At 47.3% G+C, this 19,296-nt stretch overlaps 2 protein-coding genes across 2 annotated transcripts in view; one reads left to right on the forward strand and one right to left on the reverse strand.

Annotated features, from left to right (window-relative positions):
* Nucleotides 1-6,542: 6,542 nt before the first annotated feature.
* On the forward strand, nt 6,543-10,138 carry abhd5b (abhydrolase domain containing 5, lysophosphatidic acid acyltransferase b). The gene is made up of 7 exons (XM_030347150.1): nt 6,543-6,698; nt 7,446-7,528; nt 7,878-8,277; nt 8,543-8,694; nt 8,967-9,078; nt 9,242-9,422; nt 9,678-10,138. The coding sequence occupies exons 1-7, from the start codon at nt 6,655-6,657 to the stop codon at nt 9,801-9,803; spliced, it is 1,098 nt and encodes a 365-aa protein (XP_030203010.1). The 5' UTR covers nt 6,543-6,654; the 3' UTR covers nt 9,804-10,138.
* Nucleotides 10,139-14,675: 4,537 nt separating this feature from the next.
* LOC115535724 (SNF-related serine/threonine-protein kinase) overlaps nt 14,676-19,296 on the reverse strand; it is a 14,525-nt gene continuing 9,904 nt past the window's right edge. Inside the window, exons 6-8 of the mRNA XM_030347148.1 lie at nt 18,984-19,196; nt 18,282-18,416; nt 14,676-18,145 (exon numbers count right to left, since the gene is read on the reverse strand). Of these exons, the coding sequence (XP_030203008.1) occupies nt 16,870-18,145; nt 18,282-18,416; nt 18,984-19,196 (1,624 nt within the window). The 3' untranslated portion in view covers nt 14,676-16,869. The remainder of the gene's footprint in view (nt 18,146-18,281; nt 18,417-18,983; nt 19,197-19,296) is intronic.

Below are 19,296 nucleotides of genomic sequence, written 5' to 3' on the forward strand. Positions count from 1 at the left end.
TGTGTGTGTGTGTGTGTGTGTGTGTGTGTGTGTGTGTGTGTGTGTGTGTATATAGAAGCCACACACTCAGCACCACCACATCTCAGTGGAACCTGTGAGGTCAGCAGGTGCAAAAGCGAATGAGGGGGCCATCTTATTTTGTGTGTGTGTGTGTGTGTGTGTGTGTGTGTGTGTGTGTGTGTGTGTGTGTGTGTGTGTGTGTGTGTGTGTGTGTGTGTGTGTGTGTGTGTGTGTGTGTGTGTGTGTGTGTGTGAGATCCTCCCTTCAATATCCTCTGGTCTCTTTATCACTCTAAAATTATCTCCCATTTACTGGAAGATACTGGGTGAAGTGGGTGGGGAAGTGAGAGAGCGACCGAGAGAGGGATTGAGAGGGAGAGAGCAAGAGAGAGCGCAGAAGGGAGAAATGCAGCTAATCCGTATTTCCTGCCTAAATGTATGCTGAGCAACCAAAATGAAGTCAAAGACAGACTTCAGTCTACCCGTTTTTGAAGGGATACGACATGATATCCGTAAATTATCATTTGCCTTTCTTACCCAGATTAAGAAGAGTTGTTTGATTCCGAATTCACCACTAGGTGTCCCTAAGGGGAGTTTGCTTGGGTTAGCATTTGCTCTCCGTAGACCACTACCATTGACTTGCAGGGGGTTACAGTATTCTAGTCCCTGTTCATGTTAGGGGAAAACACTGTTAATTACTGCCCAAAGATTTCCAATGCGTTCAGATTATTCATGCATTAAAAAATGAGTGTCAGTATCAACGAAACCAGATTGTGTCACCAAACACACAGATCATTCGGCACTATTTTTGGTGCTGTGATTATTAGCCAAATGTGATGCGCTGCTAACAGGTGCTTCACAGATAGCCTAATGATTACTGCTCAGAAAGATGATGTTGAACAAATAGTCCCAGACTCAAGTACGTCTCAGCAGATTAAAGCCAAGGTCTTAGCATAGCACTTCTGCATCCGTTTTAAGTTGGCCTTCGTTCCCCGAAATCCCAATCCCCCATTTGAGATCAACTGTCTAAAAAACGCTTGCGACAACATGACCAGTGATTTGCAGTGACGCAGTACATGAGCTTCCCACCTTGTGGGGGCTAAATTAACATCCGAGCCCAGAGCAGAGCAGACCCTTGTAGTAGTAGGGGTCGGCAGAAAAAGGATCAGGAATAGCAGCGTTATCCCGCCGTACCGTAAATGCAATTCCCCTTATCTTACTTCCTGTGAGCTGTGTACACCAGTTAACTGTCCTCGGAGTGAGGAGAATAACAACATGACAAGAAAACAACAACGAAGACGAGGAGGGTAAATACAGAGCATTTTGACGAAGGCTTTGACAAAGCAAGATCCAAAACACGTGACAGAGATGGATTTCCCTCCCTCTCCTCTTTCTCTCTAGCATCTCGCCGCTAAACCACACAACGGATATCTCTTCCTCAGAAGCATGCTGGGAAGTCCTGCCCTCTCTTCTGCCAATAATGCACATTTGGAGCGATTCCGGCGTTAAAGGAGCATGACTGTGGAGCGGGGCAATCAAACGATGTGATACGCCTGACGAAAAAAAGCCTGGCGCTTTTAAGAGATATAATGCGTCTTCAACGGTGTATCAGTGTGTGGGCCTTGATGGTGCGGACCCCCGTGCGGCCGTCGCCCCGTGGCCGTCCCCGGCCCCACCACCCCCTCATGGTCTAGCCTTGTGCTCCCTGCCTGAGGCCGGCATCAGCTCCAAGGTTTGGATCCACTCCCTGCAGATCAATATCCTCCATTCATCTGGCCGGCGCTCACGCACCATTGTGTGGGCTACAGGGTTTCTACACGTGCATGAGATGGCACGCAACAAAACCGCTCGTCCAGAGAAACACACACACACACACACACACACACACACACACACACACACACACACACACACACACACACACACACACACACACACACACACACACACACACACACACACACACACACAAAAGCATGCTCATACATATAGTGGGAACACTTACTCAGACAGCGATACACACACACACACACACACACAAGCATAGAGACACACAGAAATACATTTATCTATACATGCATGTAAATATACGTCACACACACTGTCACATGGACATGCCTACACAACCCCATTTGCAGATAGAGACATGGAAAAAACACGAGCACACACAGATATCTATGGAGGCATTCACAGGGTGAGCAGACGTACATTCAAAAATACACACAAATCCACACACAAAAAACACTGCATGTGCATGCACACATACACAAAGGTATTTTCTATATGCTGCATGAGAGTCAGCAGACAGAGCTGGTGGGGGGGGGGGGGGCGGGGGGCAGAAAGTGAGGGGAAAGTAACTGAGAGGCAGACAGTGAGACGTGCCATTATAAATCATATCCGCTGCTGGCGCCAGCCATGTAGCCTAGCAACCAGACAGTCCCCGCCCCCACTCCATCCTTTCTCTCCATCTCTGTATCTCTCAGCCTCTCTCCCCCTCTCCCTCTCTTCCGCTCTTTCCTTATACCTTATTACCCATAATATTCGGTGCTGTGTGCGGTGCTTTGCTGTGCTCACACAAACAAAAATCCATAGTTGTTCAATGCCTACAGTTTGCCTCAAGGATCAAACCTGGAGTCGGCTGATGTCAATCTGGTGTTGTACACATGGGAGGAAGTCAAGCTGCCAACGCACGTCGTACACGGCTGACGCCGCCGGCTAATATACACTGGGATTTTGCAGGAGGCCTAAATTAGCTACACATGGTCCCCCTGATCCTGTGAGGGTCAAAATGGATGTTGATCTTTGGAAACGTTCATTTAGTTGATGAGTTGAGGTGTGGCAATGTTAAATATGTCACCCATTTAGTCACACTACTACAAATAGTAAGTAAAAAGGCAACGGCCGTGACAGTACAACAAAACACATGAGATGAAAAAAGTAGGGAATCTTATTTTTGGGAGGCGCCTTGTACTCTGCTTTCATCCGAGTATGGTTTTGACTAAACAGAACTGGGCATCTTTGAAGAAAACTACTTCTAGCGTTGATCCTCTTGCTATTTATATAGTGAAAACACAACGTGGAATTATGATACATTTTCTCATTTGCCTTCCCTGCCAGCGTTAACGTTCCTACTAGGGTATATTCATTATACACATAATGTATCATGATGACTTTTATCCATCAGCTCATCTCTCTCCATAAGGAATACCGGCCCGGGGCAAAAAAACAAATTATCTCTCCAGCCATATTGTGATGTAACTAATGGATGAGGGCTGCTGTGAGATTGCTCAGGGTCTGTCTCTGTGTTCTATCCCAGCCAGACAACAGGAAGTTTGGGGGGGCGGGGGGGTGCTTTATGGTCCCTATTCCAGACATTGATCCTTTGACTGTTCCTTTATAATCCCCCCCCCTTGACTTCTGACTGGATGGCAGCACAAGTCATTTTAGTGAGGGCCTTTATCCGTCAATGACAATAGCCGAACAATCCTTTTTTTTTTACTCAATTGAATGCAAAAACGATATTATTATAATTTCAGAATTTTTTTTTTCTGCTTTAAAGTTATAAGCTTCTCAATGAAAGTCATTCACTCAATAATAATAATAGGTATACAACAAAGAACAAATATTGATATTAACGACAATATGTGTGTGTGTGTGTGTGTGTGTGTGTGTGTGTGTGTGTGTGTGTGTGTGTGTGTGTGTGTGTGTGTGTGTGCGCATTGTAAAATAAACAACATACAGGCAATAATTTGTAGCTACTGTCGCATTAAGAAGACAACATGAAAGATATGGCGAGATATGACAATAAGATATTGCCTGCGTAGCCTTGTCGGGGGTTGATGCTGATGACATGTTTTTCTGTTCCCAGTCAAGTGGATAGGGGGCTGGCTGTGAGGCCGAGGGCTGCGATTTATTCATGGAGATATGGATGCAGTTGGACAGGACAGGCCCACCTCATCCTATCCCCTTCTGCATCCGTAACTGACAATGTAATGAGATGTATGTCATAGTCGATTTAAAACGACATGCGTCACATGCTAAATAATGATTAGTTGCGTTGGATCTAACAAATCCTTCAATCATATGATAGGTACGATTAATTTATTATTGCTATTTATAACGCCCCTATCTGTTTTGACGTCCACACCCTACAGAGAACTGCTGGAATGACCATGACCTCAAGGCTATCTTATCATATGGTTCTGGGTCAATAAAAGAGCTCATTCTTTATAATGAACCGAGGCTGAAAAATGTCAGATAAAAAATGCCACACTAATTAGCGCAAAATCATGTCGTCAATATGCTGGCTTTGGACGACAAGCAGAAATGTAGAAAATGTAAAGTACGAGCTTTAATTTGAAAAAATCTGTAAATGAGATGAAGGGAGCAAAAACTCATGGTATATAAAAATAAAAGGCCACAAAAACAAGAAGACAGAAGGATAGAGATAGGAGGACAGAGATAGGAAGATGAGAGACAGAGACAGAGACAAGGAGGAGAGAGAGAGAGAGAGAGAGAGAGAGAGAGAGAGAGAGAGAGAGAGAGAGAGAGAGAGAGAGAGAGAGAGAGAGAGAGAGAGAGAGAGAGAGAGAGAGAGAGAGAGAGATATGCTGTTCTATCATATGGAAGAAAGGGAGTAATTGCCAACCCTCAGTAACAAGACAAGTTAATTGCAGAGACGCATTGCGTGGTCTGACACTGCAGGCTGGCAGCATGTTGCAGCAAAAGCCCCATTCGCCACAATAAAAGCCCCCCCAGTCAGAACTCACTAAACGGCCATAACCTGGAGAAGAACGGTGACTCTGCTGTTGGCCCCGACTCCTGCCTCATTGTCTATTGGCCCATGCAATAAGAAGCCCACAGATTTCCACAACAAACAATCAAATGGCTTGTGGTGTGACAGGAACAGTGGTTGAGCGGGATATTAGGAGGAGGAGAAAGGAAATGAGTGTGTGTTTTTGAGTGTGGTGTATGCTAAGTTTGCGGTGAAGGTGTTTGAGTGCTCTGAGTCTATTTGGAAGCACTCAAGTCGGTCCTCAACCCACGAGCAAGTAAAAGCAGATGGTACAACAGGGAAATAGTGTCTGAAGCTCCCAGCCCTGTTGGTTTAATTGTGTTCATGCCTCCCGGTGAGTTTGAGTGCCACCTTGTGGTGTAGGTCTCCCACAGCGCCGCCTCGCAGCGTCCCGATTCGTGGAGCCGACTCGTCCCCTGAACCGTTCCTTGAGAAGAAAACACCCACACAGATGTTAATATCATGAAATGCTAAGGAAAATCACCACTAGGCCTCATTCCCAGGGTTTTTGCCTAAAAAAAATAAAGTAAACAGTCACAGTAAAACAGTAAATAGATAATTACAAAGGCTAAATTAATAAAAAAGAATGTTTGTTGTGAAATTAGGAATGTGGATACTACTGGGTCAGAGGGGTTTAAGTGATGACACAGAATAAATGGAAGATGAATTGAGTGAACACCACACAGGGCATTATCAGCTGGTTGCCCTATCGTCCGATTGATTGCATATCTGATACCGGGTTTGGATTTGACGGCCATTAAATGAAGTACAGCAGAGATAGAGAGGTTTAAGTAAGGACGGGTTAAGGCGGTGACACCAAATAAAAACCATAAATCCAAGGCAAACCAATGGAAAATTGAAAAATAGAAACAGGATGAGAAACAAACGAGGGGATATCTGGAGATCTCATTGCTCAATCTTGAACGCCTCTATAAAAAAGGTCAGGGTGAAATTAAATGAGTGACAACTGGCTCTACTATCACCATTGCACAATAGGGCCATGCCATGGCAATAGCCATGGCATGGCCCTATTGTGTGTTCTGATTAAAGGCTATTATGATATATAGTTTGTGTCGATAACATGATGAAAAAGATCGATATCGCTGTGATTTTGCACAATGCATAGTTATGAAATTGATAACTCTTGTTGTAACATTAAACTAGCTTACTAAAGTTATGATAAAAGGTTGAGAATTGAATCGACTAGAAGTGTCCTACATGACATGCAACATGTCATGTTTACATGCCTTACGAATCTCTTTGCTTGTGGGTGGGGGGGTTGACCTGGATATGGGTCCTCTCGGGATGAAGGGGTTCTTGTTATGAAGCACTGACAGCTCTTATTCTGAACGGCTCCGGTTCAGGAAGTGAAATTTCCCATTAATTTATTCCAATGAAGATAAAAAATATCGATATATATAATAACAATGGTAAACAGAAAAAAAAAGGCAAAGGTACAAGAATGCGACAGAACCATTTTAAAAGTGAAGGAAGGGTTGTGTGCGTGTGTGTGTGTGTGTGTGTGTGTGTGTGTGTGTGTGTGTGTGTGTGTGTGTGTGTGTGTGTGTGTGTGTGTGCGTGTGTGTGCGTGCGTGCGTGTGTGAATCTGTCTGTAATATGAATATCTTATAGCTATCCCCACACCAATGATTTCATGAAGTTCAATGTACCACAGGAACAGCTGACCTAGCCCTGCCCTCGTATACTTCCAGTCCACTTGTGCAATACATGTTTGTAGATATAGATGACGTCGTCCGGGGCTACCATCGACTAGACAATGTCAGATCACTACTCCTCCTCCTACTTGAACTTTGACAAACAAGTTAGTGTCATGGAGACGTGTCGGTCCCCTCAATCACCATGCGGAGGATGGCGGAGGAAGTCCCATCTATCGCAGAGCAGAGGTAACTTTTTTATATATTTATTCATCGACAGTATCAGAAACTATACTCGACTTGATCCCACGCCCCGTTCAGCATGTTGATTAATGGCTCTTATTTGGAATGAATTATCGACACTTTGTTAGAAATAAACAAAATGTAATTGTTTATATTGCCAATTATTAGTGATACAGGCCTCCTTTAGTAGCAGTCTAAAGTATACCATGTAATTCAAAACGTGTAATCGTTCTATCGTTGGTTTTTGTTTACCTGGGATTCCGCGCGTTGGGGAAATCGACATTACAAATTGTTTAGCCAAATGTCGCGATACTTTGCTTGAGAAAGTAATCTTGTGGTGCATCTTCGTTATATTTTTCATAATGATGGCTGTATTGCTGCAGAACTAGTGTTATGCAATTGAAGCGCTCTTGGGGGCGATATTAGTAACCAACGGAGATTGTCTGAAATCAGTGTAATAGCTAATACGATTTGTGGACAATTTACAACACCTCCAATGCTCAAAACTAGATTCCAAATGGCCACTATTGAAATTTGCTTCTGACATGAGTGACTATTACATTTTGCAATATTTTTAATCAATAATACATTTTTACAAATTTCTGTAATTCAATTTGAGTTAATTCGTCCCACTTTCCTTTTGTCGTTGATATTGTTGTTAAAGTTACTTTTCTAGATTGAACACAAACAAAAAGGATTGTTGAGGTCAAAGTTCTGTGTGCGTGTGTGCGTGTGTGTGTGTGTCACTCCCAGCTCCTGGCTATCCAGTTGGCTGCCCTCCTGGTGTCCCACTTCTTCTTCTCAATTGAAAGACGCAGAGGAGAAAATGCTCAAAAGTAAGCATGCGTTTGGTTCAGTACTGAATCTCCTACTGCTTTACCTGCTGTCGGTGGATTCACTCTGCATGTCCATTCATTCATCTATCCAGCCATTCATCCATCCATTCTTTAAGATTTTGAATTGAAAGTGGAAAATAGGTAGTCAATCCCACAAAAAGCAAAGCAAAGGCTAATGGCTCGTTCTTTGTCCCTTTGTCATTGAAAAAACACAATGGGCACACAATCTGACGCTCAAGGTATCATAGTGACTGATGAATTGAAAAACTGAACAAAAATGCTTCAGAGTAAAAGTCTTCCATCCATCCACCGGCTCTCTCGCTATCTCCCTCTCTCTCTACATCCTCAGGCGTGAGGCAGCCCTTCTCCAGGCAGCACGTGCGCATCTCCGGAGACAACTACCTGTGGACCCTGGCCTTCAACACCCTCCCTCAGCCCTCCCAGCAGCCGGCCCGGACCCGGCCCGGCCCCCCGCTGGTACTGCTCCACGGCTTCGGGGGCGGGGTGGCGCTCTGGATCCAGAACTTTGACTCTCTGGCGGGCTGCGGGCCCGTCTACGCCCTGGACCTGCTGGGGTTCGGACGCAGTAGCCGGCCCCAGTTCAGCGGGGACCCGCGCGAGGCGGAGGAGCAGTTCGTGCAGGCCCTGGAGGAGTGGAGGCAGAGGGTGGGCCTGGAGGACATGGTGCTGCTGGGACACAACCTGGGGGGATACCTGGCCACGGCCTACACACTCAAACACCCACACAGGTAGGGGGGTGGGGGGGGGGGGGGGGGTGTTCTGTATGTAGTGCGGTCGGGGTGTGTCTTGTGCATTCGGTCAAAGGTTTGAGTAGGTTTAGGTGTGTCATGTCAGTGTGCGTTTTTCTGTCTGTATAGTGTTTACACTAGATGTGAAATCTAGGTTTAGCACATACTGTACAAAGAGGTCCTGCACACAAACACACACTTATATTATATAATGTGCGTGTGTGTGTGTGTCTGTGTGTGCGTGTGTGTGTGTGTGTGTGTGCAGAGTGAAGCACCTGCTCCTGGTGGAGCCCTGGGGGTTCCCGGGACGGCCAGACGGTCCTCAAGACGGCGCCATCCCAGTGTGGATCAGAGCGATGGGGGCCTCCATGAGCCCCTTCAACCCCCTGGCCGGGCTGAGGCTGGCCGGCCGACTCGGTGAACACACACGCACGCACGCACGCACACACACACACAAAAACATAACCACTAACTCCATTCAACAGGTTTAATGTTCAATAATATTGCCATTTCAAACTAAAAACCTTCATCATATGATTATAAGAAAAGACTATCTCTGGGTTGTCCAAATACGACTGAGGACTTAAGAATAACCTGCTACATTATGAAAAGAGGCTTATGATCATTGGGATGTCTTTGGAGACTTGTATCAGTGGTATGCTCTGTGTTATCATGTCTCTGGGCTCCAGGCCCCATGCTGGTACAGACCATCAGGTCGGACTTCAAGCAGAAGTACTCGTCGGTTTTTGAGGACCACACCGTGTCGGACTACATCTACCATCTCAACGCACAGACGCCCAGGTCAGCAAGTCCTACCTGCTTAATGAGCTGTTTCTGAATTCACCGTAAGGAACTTTGAAAGAAAAGTGTCTGCTAAATAGAAACGGAAAACAGAGGAAGTCCTGAGGCCCGACCATACAACTCCCCTCCCCAAACCTTGTCTGTTTGTTGCTCTGTAACCCAGCGGGGAAACGGCGTTTAAGAACATGACCATCCCGTACGGCTGGGCCAAGCGCCCGATGCAGGAGAGGGTGGGTCGCGTCCAGCCGGACATCCCCATCTCCTTCATCTACGGGTCGCGCTCCAGCATCGACAGTGACTCGGGCTCCGCCTTGAAGAGAGACAGGCCTGATGTGCAAATCAAGGTACAGGCCCTCTGAAGAGTTGAGTGGCGTCAAACACTGACAGGGGAAATCTGTCAATGAATGAGTCACTGCTGGCAATGGAAAACATGTTCAGTCATGTCCTTATCTGTACACAGCTGACTGCTGTGCGTTTGTTGTTTGTTTGGGTGTGTGTGTGTGTGTGTGTGTGTGTGTGTGTGTGTGTGTGTGTGTGTGTGTGTGTGTGTGTGTGTGTGTCTGTGGGTGTGTGTGGGGGCTCGCTTGTTCCCCACCCAGGTGATTCGAGGAGCGGGTCATTACGTCTTCGCTGACCAGCCGGAGGACTTCAACCAGACTGTGCTTGAAATTCTTGCTGTTTACCGTACCGGGGCGGCTGTAGGGTCTGCTGAGGAGGACCTATAGGACCTATAAAGACCATGCAGGCTTTGGGATGAGCCAATCGTATAGCCCCCTCCCACCACCCTACTACACACAACAAAAAGACTAGCTCCTTCCCCTTTTTCACTATGCTGCCTTTGCACCGCACATTTGAGAGACAGAGAGTGCATACGGAGAAATCTATTATCTCCTGTACATCGGACCCGTTCTTGGTAGTCTGTCTAATCAACAGAATTGGCGATCGTGGAAACTTTGGGGTCAAAGTTCAGCACTGGATTCGCAGCAAGAGTTGTTAGCGTGAGAGTCTTCGCGTGTAAATGTGATTTTGTAAATAAACATTTAGTGCAGTTGTTATCTCACATGGGGTTATTTTGGTGGCTTATTTATTGTGTGGATAGAGATTCTTGCGCAAACACTTAATGAGTAGTACCAATTCTGTGAAACGATAGGGCAACACGTGACCAAATTGACTGCACCCCCAAAAGACTAACCAGATCCAGACAATATGCAGAATAGGAGGTCTGGATGTTCCCTATTTATGACACAGATGCAACCTGTTCAGTTAAATATATAGGACAAAGGTCCCTTTCCTCGTGCGGAAACACAAAGCCCCGAAAGGAGCAGTCTCGAGGAACGGCCTGCAGAGGGCAGTGTCGCCGCTCTTCATGCGCCTGTCCTTCCGCTTTGTGTGGCGGTTGGATGTGCCTAGTCCTAGAAAGAACATATCAAGTGGCCAAAAGTGTGTCTGACCCCATGGTCTGACCGTACTCCAATATCTGGGCCGTCTTACCACCACAACAATGCAATCAGGCCAGAAGAGGGCCTACTTCCTGGCTTGGTGTGAGCAAGTATATGTGTGTTGTCCCCAAGCGCCTTTCAAGAGTTATTAATAGTCTGCTCAAATAGTTATTTCAAAGCACAGGAACAGCACATTGTTATTGTAAGAAAAACGATATTTCCCAACTGAAGGAGTTAGGAAATATCAGGGGGTATCAGCATAATCTATAGTGATTCAATGATTGATATGTTGGTTTACCTATGTCAAAGGTCCTACCAACGAATGAAAAGGACACATTCAGAGACATTTCTGCTTCCTGCTTCCATAACATGTCATAGCAAAACACTGATCCTTTATTGAGCTGTACAGGGACGATAAATCAACAGATGTGTTGTTCATTACTTTACTTTGATTATTTCTCTCATGCACTGTTGGAGATGGAAGGACGGCCATGGAAAAGGGTTCAGATGACGGTAAGATCTTCACTTCAGAGTTGGAGAGTGACTGATTTCCAAGGGGATGGGCTACATAAAGAGACACATTTGCGGTGTTCAAGCGGTAACAGCCACATTTAACAGCCGCCTCTGTCACTTTTCGCAACTTCTGTCGCCGGCTTCGACATCAAACCTTCCCCCTTCCGAACCCTGTCTCCTGGCAACAGGGTAGCCACGGAGACCAGCGTGCGAAATCTTATGGATCGGGTGAAAAAAAGAAACGTCAGGAAATTATGTAGCGTTCTGTTGAGGAAATGAATTGGTGTTGGTGGGGGGAGAGGGGGGGGGGTGTTTGTTGTTTTCCTGGGGATACTGGCAGGGCGCAGTCAGTGAAGCATAAGGATGACGCATCAATGGCCTTCACTGGCCCCGTGTCCAAAATGCACACTATAGATGTGCCTGATGTCCAGTCCATACAATCTCTCTATCTCTATCTCAGTATCTCCCTGTCCCTGTAAACCAAAGTAGCAAACCCAGGCATTTGCAATGAACGTATACTTAAACTATTTGTCCAAAGTCTGCCAGGTACAAAGTACAACAAATAAGCTCATAAGTGATATGAAAGATACAAGCTATCGCAGGTATCCCAACAGGCCTCAATGTGTCTTAGAGAGTAGAAAGTAGGCATTGAATTCTATCAGGATTATGTTTGTGTAAGCAAATATACCTCAACACACAGCACCACCACGAGCTCAGTGCTTTTAAATGAGCTGTCAACACTGCACAGAGAAAAGTCCCACTGGAGTAAACCTAAAGCGTCAGGCTGCATTCATTTTTACCACAGCGACAACCTCAAGAGGGGTGTAGATCACATCCCTCCCTAGCCCCGCCCCTGCTACCATCTCCAGACACAGCAATAGTAACTCACAGCTGAGTGATCGATGGTAAAGGCGGGCGCAGCGCATATCTCCTATTTTATGGTTGGCAGCGCTACGGAGAAAAACAGCAGCTGGGATGATGCTTCTCCATTTGGGGATGGCGGGGGGAAGTAACGCTCACTTTGTCAGAATTTGTTAGGACTTTGTGTGGACGAAGGTTTGTTCTCTCGCTGATTGTGGATATTTGTTCGCTTAGGTCAAATGAATGGCCACCTGTCTTTGTGGTAATGTTGTTCGGTTATGGATGACTTTTATTCGCGGTGGTTATCTGTCAGACGTCAGGATGAATCATACATTGGTAAATTAGTCACAATTTGCAAAGTGTAAATAAGTCACAAAAAGACATCTGGTGAGGGATGAGGATGTCATTGGAGACAGGTCGGAAAAGGCTGACAGCTGATTGGTCGGCAACAAATATGAATATTTACCACACAATTGACGACCTGTGGAAAGGGTTCATGGGCTTTGGGGAGCAGCAGTATCTAAACAGGGGACACAAAGGAGAAAGTAGAACCAAAATCAGCTCATTCTCTAACCACTTACTGTGACTCCACAGCTCGTATATTTCAGAAGCTTTCAGACAGTTTTTCCGAGAAGATTAACCTTCTTTCTTGATGTACCAATCTGTGACATAAAATATGTTTCCCAAAGACACATTTCTCTTTTTAATCAAAAAGGCAATGTTTTTTAAAACAAACTTTTCCACTTGCAGATCAAAACTCTAATTCAACAAATACAACCTGAACAGAAAAATAACTATTGAGTTTCATGCGTCAAGACACCCAGCCATCCCAAAGCCCTACAACTAACATAAATGTGTCATATTATATCATTATGATTTAATTATATCAAAACCAAAATGTTATTTCTTTCATCATATTCGGGGAAGGAATAAATGCTTTGGCTTTCATATGAATGATATGTTCTGTGTGAGTTCCTCTGCAATACATTCATGCACGCCTTCATCCTATTCATTGAGATTGTTTTTCCAGACCAAAGATAAAGCAAACAAGCCATCCCTCTCCCTCTTGGCTGCCTTTATATTTAGCCTTGTGAGAAATATCTGGCTGGTCTATTAGATGTGTCTGCCTTTTGTTTTCATCCACTAACAATCTGTTTTTGATTCCCATATGAAGTGTGGCTCATTGTGTGTGTTTGTGTGTGTTTGTGTGTGTGTGTGTGTGTGTGTGTGTGTGTGTGTGTGTGTGTGTGTGTGTGTGTGTGTGTGTGTGTGTGTGTGTGTGTGTGTGTGTGTGTGTGTGTGTGTGTGTGTGTGTGTGGGAGTGTGTGTGTGTGTTGCCCTGCCATCTAACTACTCTGTTTACTGTGTTGAAATGTCTCTTAATCAGAAACCTCCTCCTTTCCTATACGCTTCTGTTCACCCCCCACGGGGGTGAACAGAAGCGTATAGGAAAGGAGGAGGTTTCTGCCAGTGACAATAAACACATTTAACACACAGTCGCCCTGTCTGCCAGTCTGAACACACAATGTCATTCTGTCTATGCCCCTCTGTGTCCCTTTGCTCTCTTCCTCGGTCTCTATATCTCTCTGTCACTCATCGGTTCTCTCTGTGCCATAAGCTTTATGAGTGTCTCTCACTCTGTCTATCTCACCATCTCTCTCCCCGTCTCTATGTCTCTTCACCTCACATGCGAGCAGGGGGACGTGTGAATGAGCGCTTCGAGGTGATGAGTTGCTTTGTGTTATTTCGGGATCTGCATCACTGACTCCATCACCGGGCCTCTGGCAGCCGGCCAGGCCTCATCAGCAGCTCATCTCCGGGTCTGATTAGCAGCAGCGAGAGACGCAGGGCCGGCTGGGTCTCCTGATCCCCAAAACAACAACACGCCACACAGCATGAAGCTTTGTTTATTCACATTGACACTTGATTAGTATTCATGCAATGCCTGATCCCACAATAATGTATGAGAGAGAGAGAGAGAGAGAGAGAGAGAGAGAGAGAGAGAGAGAGAGAGAGAGAGAGAGAGAGAGAGAGAGAGAGGGGGTTTGTAATAGGATACAAAGGATAAGCGGATTTTATCTTTATCATGCACCTGTCTCAGTGTCCTGCATACATTTACATATTTATGTGTACATGTGTGTGTATGTAAGCGTGTACCTGTGCATGTGTGGATTCATTCAGGTCCATCCCTCCATGGTGGACCTCATATGGTCTGGTGTGATTCAGTCTGGCTGACAAGGATCGGGAGCACATATGTGCCAGAGAATCCCGCTCTCAACACCATGACTTTAAAACCACTAGCTCTCTAACTTGAGCAGAAGCTCTGCCTAGCCTTGTGGGAGACTCAGGTCATGCGCCGCTTAGGTGGGTAGAAAGCTAGGTAAGCCATCCAATCATTTCATTCGGGCCAGACAAAATGATTGGATGGCTTATTATGGCTACCACAGCAGCCGGAGATACCAGATGTTTCTACTTTTTGTCTGCGTATTTCATTTATGAATTGCTGTTGGACGTAGAAAAAATTTCAACAAATATGAAAAAGAATGCTTCCATCAAAAATGCCTGCCTACCCTAGCTTTAGTATATCTTATTAACATCGGATTTAAAGATCCTTAAGGAGTGGGAAGGAGTTATATACAACATAACCTATACAACATTACCTTTCAGCCGGGAGGGTCAAACAACTTACTTGACTACCACCCCAATAGGTTTGATGATTTGTTTGTATTTTCTTCCGTTTTTTTAAATAAATTCATGTATGGAATAAAAATAAAACGTGTCTTATTCCGTTCGCATGATTTTTATTTCAATATACATGTATTATATCTCATGTTTCATACAGTACAATATGTTCAAAACCAATTGTATGGCACACCCATGTTTGTTGGTACATTTTTCCGTTGTTGGTATTGCTGTGTGCGGATACGGTACAGTGAGGTGACACATCAGCTTATGTTGGATAGATACGCTATAGGTGGGTTGACCTCTGTATGACGTTGAAGTTGCAACAGTAAAAAACATGCACTGGGTAAACATACCACTTAAGTCAAATATCTATTCACACAAGATTTTGTTTGGTTGGTTTCTGTTTCTTTTTATAGGTCCTTGAATATGCTACACAACAAGTGGCTAGTCCTTGAAAGCTAGAGGACATGCGCGATTTTTTGGTTCTGACCCAACGCTAATATTAGCAGCTAGATAACTCTCTCTAGTGGCGTATTTGGGTACGGGATTGTGTGATTAGCAAGCCGACCTTCAACATTGCATACTGCACTGGCCTCCCTGTTCCGTTAGTATCCATTTTTAAGTAAATGAATAAATAAATAAATAATTGAAAGAACGAAACAAATCTAGATAGATTTTAGCCACCTCAATATAATTCAACATAGTCAAAATATATATATATATATTCAAAAATATTAGTTTGTTTTATCCCCTATGAATAAATAAATAAAATGTCTCGTGCCATCTCTCCATCCATAATGTTCAACTCACCAATTCCATTAGTTTATAAATCCCCTTTGCTGTTGCGTTTGGCTCTTAAACAATGAAAAGCACATCCAGCAGCCTTCTAGAAGGTTCTAAAAGTCTGATTGCTATTAACTATTACTATATGTACGCCAGTGAATAATAACCCTAAAAGGTCTTTGGATATTCACAATATGTACAAAACACTGCCTTACTGTAGTGGAGACACAGAGACCTTTGATCAAAGTGACTGTGTTTGCTGTCTGAGACTACAGAGCCCATTTGAAGTACACAAACACAACAACAGGGACAGACTTCAAAGTAAGTGCCATAGTCTCTCTCTGTTGGGTGCTAATTCCTGCCATCTGAAAAAACTAAAGAAGTCATATGAAAATCAGTCAGCCATAATCATTTAAAAAAAGACAACTGCCTAAAATATTTATTTAAAAAAATAGGTTTCACATGAATAATAAAAATAAAACCCTATGTGTAAACATCGTGTGTGTGTGTGTGTGTGTGTGTGTGTGTGTGTGTGTGTGTGTGTGTGTGTGTGTGTGTGTGTTTGTGTGTGTGTGTGTGTGTGTGTGTGTGTGTGTGTGTGTGCGTGCGTGCCTGTGTGTGCAGGCAGATATGCATGGTTGTAAAGGCCGGAGTGTGCAAAAAAAGTAAAGACCTCAAGACATACGAGTGATCGACATGAAATAACACTGCTCTCTCTCTCTCTCTCTTCTCTTCCATTCTCACTCTCCCCTATAGCCAGGGCCAAACGACACAACTTTAAAAACCCTGATTTAACGCCCGTCCACCTTAAATGTTCTGATGTGCATTACCTATAGACACCGGTTGCTTGGCGTGTGTGTAAAGTCTGACACATGTCCACAGAGTAGTCAGTCAATAGATGTGTGCTGGTCACTCTTTTCATGGTCACTCGGGACTGAGGAAACCACGGCTCCCCTCCCTCCCTCCCTCCCTCCCTCCCTCCCTCCCTCCCTCCCTCCCCGGTTCCTGTTGCGCTCCAGGGGGATTGTGATGCCAATGTGGTTCAGCGAGCCATTGTCTCTTATCCGGTCTTCTTGCTCCTAGAGTTATGTATTTTCCCCTGATATCCTCACACAAGGTGCTTAAATAAGTTGTGCAGTGAGTGCATCACACGCAAACACTGACTGTACTCAACTAAATATAGTGTTTAAGAAGGTGAATTGTGTTTCCTCACCCCCCATCAGGGTGAAAGGGGAATGGGGGTGGTGTGGGGGGGGGGGGGGGGGGTAAGGGCGTTGACTGTGATAGTTCTGAGGGTAGCAGGGAGATGAGAGAGGGCGGAGGACAGAGGGATGAGGGGGAGAAGGGATGAGAGGGAGTGGCGGGAAAAGGAGTAAGACAGGGGGTGAGGTAGAAGAGAGTGGGGTGAGGTAGAGGAGGGAGGATCGGAGTCCTGGGGGTGGTGTTGGGTGAAGGGGGTAGCAGCCAGGCAGGTGGGGTGGAGGTGAGGTGCGGCGGGGTCCACCGGCCTTCAGATGACCTGGCAGCAGCTGTGGGGCGTGGGGGGGAAGAGCAGGCCCTCCTTGGGGCTCCTCTGGATGTTCACCGACAGAGTCTTGTCGCTCAGCGGCATCTGCAGCACCCGGTTCTTCAGGTTCCGGTGGTTCTCCCTGGCCAGGTCCAGCTCGCTCAGCCTCAGGTTGCCCGAGCAGGACCCGTCCATTAGGGGGTCCCCCAGGAACGAGTCCCCCAGAGGGGTGGACCGGTGGAGGGTCACCCTGGGCGTGGGCCCCCCCAGCAGGGACACCTTGTCCAGGCTGCCGGTGGAGCCGCCCATGCACATCCTCCACACGGGCCTCTCCGGCCGGTGGTCCCCCGCCTCGCTCCTGTCGCCGCCCCCCGTCAGATTGTGGAACTGCGAGCTGAGGCACAGACTCATGAGCTTCAGGCTCTCCACCAGGCCGCTGGGGGCTTTGGCCGAACCCCTGCCCCGAGCGTCCCCCGGACTCCCGCCGTTGGGGGGGCTGGCGGGCTCATTGGGGCCACGTTCCTTCCGCCCTTGAGCTCGGACGATGGGCTCTCGTTCGCCCCCGCCGAAGGAGAGCGTCGGCACCGTCCCGCCGTGGGGTCCCGCCTCGCAGGGGTCGTCTTGCGTGTCGTCCTCAGAGGTCTCCGAGCTGGGCGTCGCCAAGGACTCCGGCGTCGTTCCGGCGAGGCGATCGGGGGATAGAGTGGCGCAGGGCGGAGCCGAGAGCCTGGAGGTTAGGTTCAGGTTCCTGGGCGCAGCGAGTCCACGCAGGGTCGCCCTCTCCTTCTCTGCCCCGTCGGCCTCGTCCTCTTCCACGTCGCTGATCTCCTCGTGGATCTGGTTGAGGATCGGGGCGCTCATGCGACACGTCAGCCGGTTGGCCGGAGAGCGCGAAGAAGACCCCACCTTGGGGCGAAGCACCACCTGGAAGGGGAGCGGCTTGGGCTCGCCCTCCTCTTCCTCGTCCTCCTCCACACTCAGGAGGCTGGGGCTCCTGGTCTTGGCGTGGTGCCCCGAGGGGCCGAGCCTCAGAGGGTTGGGCTGGGGCACAGCCAGCGGCCGGAGGACCCTCTCGTGGCTCTGGGTCATGGGCTGCAGCAGGTCGGCCATGTGCTTCCTCTGGCTGAGGTCCAGCAGTGCCGTCTTGGGCCTGGGTCCCCGGTGGAGGCTCTCGGCGCTGCGGGCGGGGGACTGGGGACCCCCGGGGTGAGAGATGGCGGGGCCTCCCAGGCCGTCCGTCATGTCCTGGTGCACGTCCACCCTGGTGGGCCACGACTGCCTGCGAAGGGGTTGAACATAGGGAACGGCAGATCAGTGACTGAAATCGTCCATTTCGGGAAAACTTCAGGGTGTATGTCCTTCAGACGAATCCCCTGAAGGACAATGTCAAAGGTCAAGGTCGGTGAGCCCCATACCTGAACTGAGCCTTGCTGGGGCTGGCAGAGCGAATCAGGCTGTGGTTCTCCTTCTCCTGCCTCTCCCTCAGCACCCTCTCGGCCAGCAGGAAGTAGGTAGCCGTGATGTGGTTGTACCGGTTGGCCTCCAGCGCCCTGAGACACCGTGAGCAAGAGGTGAGCGTCTCGTTCCAAAACACGCAAAACCACCGTGAAAAGACGTACCCCTCATCTAAGGCATCAAGGAGATCCGCTCAAAACGAGCCGACAGGCTGGCTGTCTAATTCGACGAGGCACTATCTAGGAATAGCCCATGCCAACTGGCGGCTGACGGCAATTACACAGATGACGGCAATCAGTTAGACACGCCACCAGCTGTGCTAGCACAGAATGGCGCTTGTCCAGCCATCGCCAGATGAGAAGGATTTGCTAAATAGCCTGGTGTTTGTTGTCATGGAACAAACATTGGGCTTTTCGCCTGCAGTGACAGTAGTGGACTTTGGTTATGACGTTGTTATGAAATTAGAAAGGATCAGTGGTTAGTAGTTAATGTCAGTCGGTGGTAGTGATAAGTAGTTAAAGTAGTTGAAGTAGTGGACACATTTAATCATGTGGCGTTTGAAAGTGTTGGCTACCGACGTCCAACTGTTGATCATCAGTTCTAGTACAAAAGGCCCAGAAACTTTGGTTGAACCGTGAAGACGGCGAGTGGGGGACGCGTACTCAGTAATGTCGTCTCGGTCGGCGATGCCCCCCAGCACCAGCCGCTGGACGATGCAGCCGTGTTCCTCCTCTGATAGGCTGCGGTGGGACACAAGGGGCGTGGCTAGCTTGGTGGCGGGAGAGGGGTCGACGCCCTGCAGCCACTCGTGTTCTTCGATGAGTTCCAGAGAGGTGCGGTTCTTGGGGTCCCTCTGCAGCATTTGACCTATGAGACTGGAACAAGAGGCAGTTGTTAGCGGGGTGAACCGGTGCGGTTCTGCTGATCCACTGTTTGGATCCACGGCTTTCACAACTATCCGTAAAGTGAACTTAA

This window comes from Gadus morhua, chromosome 22, assembly GCF_902167405.1.
Source record: "Gadus morhua chromosome 22, gadMor3.0, whole genome shotgun sequence".
Lineage (NCBI taxonomy): Eukaryota > Metazoa > Chordata > Actinopteri > Gadiformes > Gadidae > Gadus > Gadus morhua.

Bases quoted from the DNA above. Each gene is read 5' to 3' on its own strand.
- abhd5b (XM_030347150.1), top strand. From the start codon at position 6,655: ATGCGGAGGATGGCGGAGGAAGTCCCATCTATCGCAGAGCAGAG. The intron at 6,699-7,445 runs GTAACTTTTTTA...TGTCACTCCCAG, and splicing joins CCATCTATCGCAGAGCAGAG to CTCCTGGCTATCCAGTTGGC. The intron at 8,278-8,542 runs GTAGGGGGGTGG...GTGTGTGTGCAG, and splicing joins ACACTCAAACACCCACACAG to AGTGAAGCACCTGCTCCTGG.